The sequence below is a fragment of the Carassius carassius genome, chromosome 41 (assembly GCF_963082965.1).
Source record: "Carassius carassius chromosome 41, fCarCar2.1, whole genome shotgun sequence".
In the NCBI taxonomy this organism is placed as follows: domain Eukaryota; kingdom Metazoa; phylum Chordata; class Actinopteri; order Cypriniformes; family Cyprinidae; genus Carassius; species Carassius carassius.
This window is the reverse complement of record NC_081795.1, coordinates 1327676-1335175: the sequence shown is the minus strand read 5'-3', so window position 1 is coordinate 1335175 and position 7500 is coordinate 1327676. Positions and strand designations below refer to the sequence as shown.

The window sequence follows — 7500 nt, the reverse complement described above, 5'->3', positions numbered from 1 at the left end:
AACAGGAGAAAACCTGGTTAATTTGACTCACTTGGCTTTAGACTGGGGGTAAGTGATTTGGTTGAATTGACATGCACAAACAGTGTAAATGTAACGTAATCGAATTAAATTGAATCCTTCTGTTGTGTTGCAGGTCAATTTGACCCACACTTGATTTTTCTAATTGCTTGAACTATTTATTTTTATATACTTTTTCCAACTTTATGAATATTCCTGATTTAGGGTCATGAATGTGATTGCAAAGTTTCAACACTTTTGTGTCCCTGCAGTCTTAAGTCATTCAAAAAATGCATTGTATGGGTCAAAATTATCCATTTTTATTTTATGCCAAAAACCATTAGGATATTAAGTAAAGATCATGTTCCATAAAGATTTTATGTAAATTTCTGAACTTTTTTGATTAGTATTAGTAATTTGCATTGCTAAGAACTTAATCTGAACAACTGTAAAGATGATTTTCTCAATATTTAGAATCTTTGCACCCTCAGATTCCAGATTTTCAAATAGTTGTATCTCAGCCAAATATTATTGCCTCTTAATAAACCATACATCGATGGAAATATTATTTATTCAGCATTCAGATGATCTCTATTTAAAAAACATGGCCCTTATGACTGGTTTTGTGCTCTAGGGTCACATGTGTTTTGGAAAGGCTGTTCAAATTCTGTCTTGACTCGAATTTACTTTTTCCATTGGTTTCCATGCAATTTGCCATAAAATAATTTCACATAAAAGATGGAAATAATTGTATTTGTTTTGTGTGTGCAGATAATTTAGAAAATAAGAATAGGTGGGTCAAATTGACCCTTAGAAATTAATGAAATTTGAAAATGTGAAATAACAAGTAAAAAAAAAGATAAAGCCATTATATACATAAATTGTCATTACAATACATGTGTAGTATACATTGTATATCTGTGTGGATTTATTTTATATTTAAAAATTAAATGCAATTTGCATATCTCAAATAAAATTTGTTTTTAAATCACATTCTCAAAATATCACTATTTATAATTTATTAGATAAGCATTTTTGCACACACATTACATAAAAAACAATCATCGAGATTCACAATGTAAAGAATGCATGCATCTATTAATTTCTTGTATTTAGTTTTTAAGTCTCTGACAGGCTACAATAAAGCTTTTCTGTTTTCACATGAATCTGTAGTGCCAGTTCATTTGTTTGTGTATGATTTGAATAGAAATCAACACAAAACCCACATGTTTAGGAGGATTGAATCTCAAACGTTTAACATGAGTCTCCAAAAGCAGTAGGGCAAAACTCAAAACCGTTTGTGTTTGTGTGTAGGACGCCCATGATGGCGAAGTGAACGCCGTGAGGTTCAGTCCTGGTTCCCGTCTGCTTGCCACGGGAGGAATGGACCGCAGGGTGAAGCTCTGGGAGGTCGTTTCTGGTACTGTACACCTGTATTATCATTCACCGTTTCATCAGGGTTCAGAGGTCAGTGATGAGAAGTAAAAGGTCTGAAGCCTCCGTCTCCTTCCCGTCCTCCCATCCTTCCCAGCAGCCTCTCTTCATTCGGTCCAGCTTGCTCTAGTCGTGCATCGCTGGTTGCAGGAGGCGGCTGATATTATGGACGTTTCTGCTGTATATGTAGAGTGTTTTAGAGAATAAGAAGACTTTATAACGGCAGCGTCACACAGAAGCACGACACACAGGAGGGCCGGACTGAAGGAGAACGACTGACAGGCTCATGATCTCAAGTTTTCAAGCTGAGACCTTCAGTCGTTTCAAAGATGAAGTTGTGCAGTTTCACACGGTTTAATGAAACAACTGCAGAACCAGGATCTGTTAAGCTTCAGTAGATGTTCAGCTCTGTCTGTGTGGGGTTATAAAAGCTTCTTTTGTTTCTCCAGGGCGTTGTGAACCTAAAGGTGCGCTGACGGGCAGTAATGCTGGAATCACCAGTATAGAGTTTGACAGTGCGGTGAGTTATTGTCTACTTTATTATTAACATTACATCTTTAAATAAGTGTACATGCTGCTGATAAAAGAAAAGAATATCTGATATGGCAACATAGAGCCCTGTGGTGTCCCTAATGCAGAAAACAAAGACGGAATCAAGGAAATCCATCATTTACTGATGAAGCTAACAATATAATTGGTGGATTTTGGGCAAATTTTTGGATTAAAAAATCAATTCCAGAAGCATTTCACCATTTTATTTGATAAAATTATCCTCAAATACACACTAAAGCTCTTAAGTTCTTCACTGCAAGATTGATTATTGTGAAAAATAGTAATTATTTTTTATTAATATTTGATTAACATTAAATGTATGTTCATTTTAAACTTTTCAACAGGTTTCAACTTTAAATGCATCTGGATTTTTTGAGAATTGTAAAAAATTGCAAACTAAATGTTAATTTAATTAAATATTAATTACATTAATATTACTAGACTAATACTTAATATTTAACTCATAAGTGCTTCACTACAAGCCATCAAATTACATTTGGTTTAACTTGACAGAAATGTCACTATTTTTTTAATTTAAATTAATAATAATACAAAAAATCTAAGTAAATAAAAAACAATATTCTTTAAAAAAAAAAAATTAGATTTAGAATATTTTTTTGAGAATACATTTTTTTAGAATATATTTTAGAGAGTTAGATTTTAGAATATTAAATTAAGGTTTTATAAATTCAATTGATTTAGACAAGATATTTGATTTAATTTTTTTTTTTAAAGAACCCAGAAAAATAAAATAGAGAAAACCGAATTTGGGATGAAAATAAAAATGTATTTCATAGGGCCATAAAGACCTGATAAAATGAGAATTGCAAATTGTCCATATTTTTTTTACTGTTGGAAAAAAAATTTGGGCTGCAAAATATTCTTAAAGTCAGCAATGTTTTACAAATGCATGTTATTGTTCTTATTGTGATCAACAAACATTTATATTATATATTTTATATATATAATTCTCAACAGAGCCATGATTTGCTACTAATTATAGCTCATAGGATACAGTCATTGTTTATAATATCAGCTAAGGGGACATTTTCATTCAAGAGAGTATTTTATTGTACAAAACATTTACTTTTATTCATTAAGCTGAAATCACACACAAAATGCTTATACATCCATTTAAATGCATGTATCTGCTAAATATTTCAACTGTCTTAGGAATTAAAAAAACACAGAAAACCAATTGAATTAATAGGGTCTTAATTTCAGACCATCAATCTTTCTAAAACACGAGCGGTATGTGGTGCATGTGTTGAACACAGATGAAAGAGAGGTGTGTGTTACTGTGGTTACTGACAGCAGTGTGTTTGTGCTCTGCAGGGCTCGTATCTACTGGCTGCGTCTAATGATTTCGCCAGCAGAATCTGGACGGTTGATGACTTCAGGCTGCGGGTGAGCCACAAGCGTGTGCTAGCATATAATCAAAGACTGGAGCAGGTGTTTTAGTCTAAATGCGTGTTTAGCTGGAAATATTACACAGGTTTTAAGTTTTATTTGACAATAAAATGTCTCATGTGTATGCATTTAATTATTGATGGTTTCTGTTTTTTTAAATTAAATAATCAATCATACAATGGCGTTTTAGTGCCACGTTGAAAAAAAAAAAAAGATTACGAGAATAAAGCCGAGAGATGTAGCGAGTGTAATGTCGAGAGATGTAGCGAGTGTAATGTCGAGAGATGTAGCGAGTGTAACGTCGAGGGATGTAGCGAGTGTAACGTCGAGGGATGTAGCGAGAGTAACGTCGAGGGATGTAGCGAGAGTAACGTCGAGGGATGTAGCGAGAGTAACGTCGAGGGATGTAGCGAGAGTAACGTCGAGGGATGTAGCGAGAGTAACGTCGAGGGATGTAGCGAGAGTAACGTCGAGGGATGTAGCGAGAGTAACGTCGAGGGATGTAGCGAGAGTAACGTCGAGGGATGTAGCGAGAGTAACGTCGAGGGATGTAGCGAGAGTAACGTCGAGGGATGTAGCGAGAGTACCGTCGAGGGATGTAGCGAGAGTACCGTCGAGGGATGTAGCGAGAGTACCGTCGAGGGATGTAGCGAGAGTACCGTCGAGGGATGTAGCGAGAGTACCGTCGAGGGATGTAGCGAGAGTACCGTCGAGGGATGTAAGCGAGAGTACCGTCGAGGGATGTAGCGAGAGTAACGTCGAGGGATGTAGCGAGAGTAACGTCGAGGGATGTAGCGAGAGTAACGTCGAGGGATGTAAGCGAGAGTAACGTCGAGGGATGTAAGCGAGAGTAACGTCGAGGGATGTAAGCGAGAGTAACGTCGAGGGATGTAAGCGAGAGTAACGTCGAGGGATGTAAGCGAGAGTAACGTCGAGGGATGTAAGCGAGAGTAACGTCGAGGGATGTAAGCGAGAGTAACGTCGAGGGATGTAAGCGAGAGTACCGTCGAGGGATGTAAGCGAGAGTAACGTCGAGGGATGTAAGCGAGAGTAACGTCGAGGGATGTAAGCGAGAGTAACGTCGAGGGATGTAAGCGAGAGTAACGTCGAGGGATGTAGCGAGAGTAACGTCGAGGGATGTAGCGAGAGTACCGTCGAGGGATGTAGCGAGAGTACCGTCGAGGGATGTAGCGAGAGTACCGTCGAGGGATGTAGCGAGAGTAACGTCAAGGGATGTAAGCGAGAGTAACGTCAAGGGATGTAAGCGAGAGTAACGTCGAGGGATGTAGCGAGAGTAACGTCGAGGGATGTAGCGAGAGTAACGTCGAGGGATGTAGCGAGAGTAACTTTGACTTTAATCTCGAAATATTGTGACTTTATTCACATTATTTCGATTGTATTTTGAAATATTACAATCATAGTCATAGGTCAGTGATGTGATGTAAAAGGTCTGATGTCCAGCCCTTCTTTCAGTCTCCTCGCCCTCTCAGCCGGCCCTGTTAATTTTCCCAGCATGCTCTAGTTGTGCAGCCCTGGTTTGATGTGGCGGCTGATATAATGGATGTTTCTACTGCATAAGAGTTTTTCTAGAGAATCCAGTGAGATTTTGACAGAAGCATCCCACAGAAACACGACACACAGGAGGGCTTGACTGAAGGAGGCTGGTCAGCTGATCTCAAAAATCATTCTGAGACCTGAATCTGTGCTGAACTGAATCTCATTTGCTACTAGAAACAACACATCTTAAATATTGAATTTGTTGTGTTTGTCTTTTCCAAAAGCACACGCTCACAGGGCACAGCGGGAAGGTTTTATCCGCTCGGTTTCTCCTCGATTACACTCGGATCGTCTCCGGCAGCTACGATCGAACGCTCAAGCTCTGGGACTTACGCAGCAAAGTCTGTAAGAGACTCTTAGTAGTTACACTTCTTCTTAAATGCCACTGTCTTTGAGTAAGATGCAAAACGGTGCTTGAAAATAATATTCAGTTTTTTTTCCTTTTGCTTGACCTTCAGAAGATTTTGTTTGCCCACCTGTGTTGCAAACTAAATATTAACATTAATTCATAATTAATTAATTGAATTAATGGTAATTTAATTAAATAGTCATTATTTTTATATATATATATATTTTTTTTATTTTTTTATTTTAATTTAATATCACATTAATGTTTGTTTAACATTGAATTAAAATTAAATATTAGTTCATTTTCAAGTTTTCAACAGGTTTCAAATTTAAATGCATCAGAATTTCTAATGAGAATTGTAAAAAAAAAATTGCAAATTAAATACTAATATTAATAACATTATTATAACATTAATATTAGTTCATTTAGTTTTTAAAATTAATATCAATTTAGTTTAACATTACATTAATTCTTGATTAAATATTACTTCATTTTAAACTAAAAATTGCAAATTAAATACTAATATTAATAACATTATTATAACATTAATATTAATTCATTTTGTTTTTTAAATATCAATTTAGTTTAACATTACATTAATGTTTGATTAAATATTAGTTCATTTTAAACTTTTCAACAGGTTTCAACTTTAAATGCATCAGAATTTCTAATAAGAATTTTATTCTAAATATGAATATTTATTCAAATATTGCATTAACATAACTTGACTAATTATTTTTAAATTAATATCAATTTAGTTTAATATTACATTAATACTCTAATCAAATTTAATTAGCATTAAATATTAATTTTTCAACTTTTCAACCGGTTTCAACTTTAAATGCATCAGAATATCTAATGAGAATTGTTTAATTATTTTTAAATTAATATCAATTTAGTTTAATATTACATTAATTATTTAATCAAAATTAATTAACATGAAATATTAGTTTTTTTTTCTACTTTTCAACTGGTTTCAAGTTTAAATGCATCAGAATTTCTAATGAGAATTGTAAAAATGAACTTAATATTAATTAATATTTAAGTTTATATAATTTTAACTACATTAATATTTAATTGGCAGAAACAGACAGAACTAAAATGTGAGAAAGTAGATAGTTTTCTGGTAGCTGATGGTTTATTGAACAGTCATTTCATGAAAATTGCTGGTTGCTTTTAATTGTCTTGAAGTATGTAATAAGACCCTCTCTTTCTCTCAGGCATGAAGACGGTGTTTGCTGGCTCTAGCTGTAATGACATTGTCTGCACGGAGCAGTGTGTGATGAGCGGACACTTCGATAAGAAGATTCGTTTCTGGGACATCAGGTAAGTGGTGATCTGACCGGAGAAGATGTAGAGTTAGGATGCAGTGCTCAGATCACTAATGTTTCTGGTGTTTAGGTCGGAGAGTATTGTGCATGAGCTGGAGCTGCTGGGACGCGTTACATCTTTGGACCTCAATCACGACCGGACCGAGCTGCTGAGCTGCTCTCGTGATGATCTGGTGAAGATCATCGATCTGCGCAGTAATGCAGTGCGACAGACGTTTAAGTGCGTTGCTCACATCTTTTTTTACTGTATAATAGTTTATCTGTTTGTTGCTGTTATTGCTTCTATTGTTCTCATTTGTAAGTCGATGTGGATAAAGCGTCTGCTAAAAGACTAAATGTAAAATTTACTTAAAATGCATGGAGATTTGTAATAAAAATTGTCTTTTTTTTTTTTTTTTTTCTGTGTTTGTGCAGTGCTCAAGGCTTCAAGTGTGGTTCAGACTTCACCAGGGTCACGTTCAGGTTCGAGTGCTTGAGCGAACTGCATGAGTGTGTTGTTCATATTTTTGATTAGTTAGTGGGTTCCCTGACTGAGCAGCTGACTATTTGTTCTTGAGGAAATCCTGTCTAATCATGCTGTTTTGGGCGATTTTGAATGATACAAGTGGGCTTCTAATGACCTGAATATGGATGCTAGGCACAAACCCTCAATTATTAATACATATTCAATTAATAAATAGGCTAAAATCATTCAAACGGTTAATAGTGTAGGTCAGGGGTTCATTTTGTCAGCTGTAAGCCATAGATGTAAAATATTTACTTACCCAAAAATGTAAATTAAATATTTTTTTCTCTGATGCCAGTTAATGGTCACGTGACATGCAAGTAAACCGACAAAAAATCTTTTATTGTTTTTATTTTTATTCATAT

The 7500-nt window shown here is 35.2% G+C and overlaps 1 protein-coding gene and 2 non-coding genes across 11 annotated transcripts in view; all 3 read left to right on the top strand.

Annotated features, from left to right (window-relative positions):
• The window catches only part of atg16l1 (ATG16 autophagy related 16-like 1 (S. cerevisiae)), a 25450-nt gene that overhangs the window by 9331 nt on the left and 8619 nt on the right, over positions 1-7500 (top strand). For all 9 annotated transcript variants that reach the window (XM_059533911.1, XM_059533909.1, XM_059533913.1 and 6 more), the window contains 7 exons: positions 1312-1417; positions 1881-1951; positions 3319-3390; positions 5175-5295; positions 6520-6625; positions 6701-6850; positions 7045-7092. In XM_059533911.1, the coding sequence (XP_059389894.1) occupies positions 1312-1417; positions 1881-1951; positions 3319-3390; positions 5175-5295; positions 6520-6625; positions 6701-6850; positions 7045-7092 (674 nt within the window). The remainder of the gene's footprint in view (positions 1-1311; positions 1418-1880; positions 1952-3318; positions 3391-5174; positions 5296-6519; positions 6626-6700; positions 6851-7044; positions 7093-7500) is intronic.
• On the top strand, positions 1464-1744 carry LOC132123730 (small Cajal body-specific RNA 6). The gene has a single exon (XR_009426651.1). It is a non-coding gene; the product is annotated as a small Cajal body-specific RNA 6 (non-coding RNA).
• On the top strand, positions 4820-5088 carry LOC132123731 (small Cajal body-specific RNA 6). Its single transcript, XR_009426652.1, has one exon. It is a non-coding gene; the product is annotated as a small Cajal body-specific RNA 6 (non-coding RNA).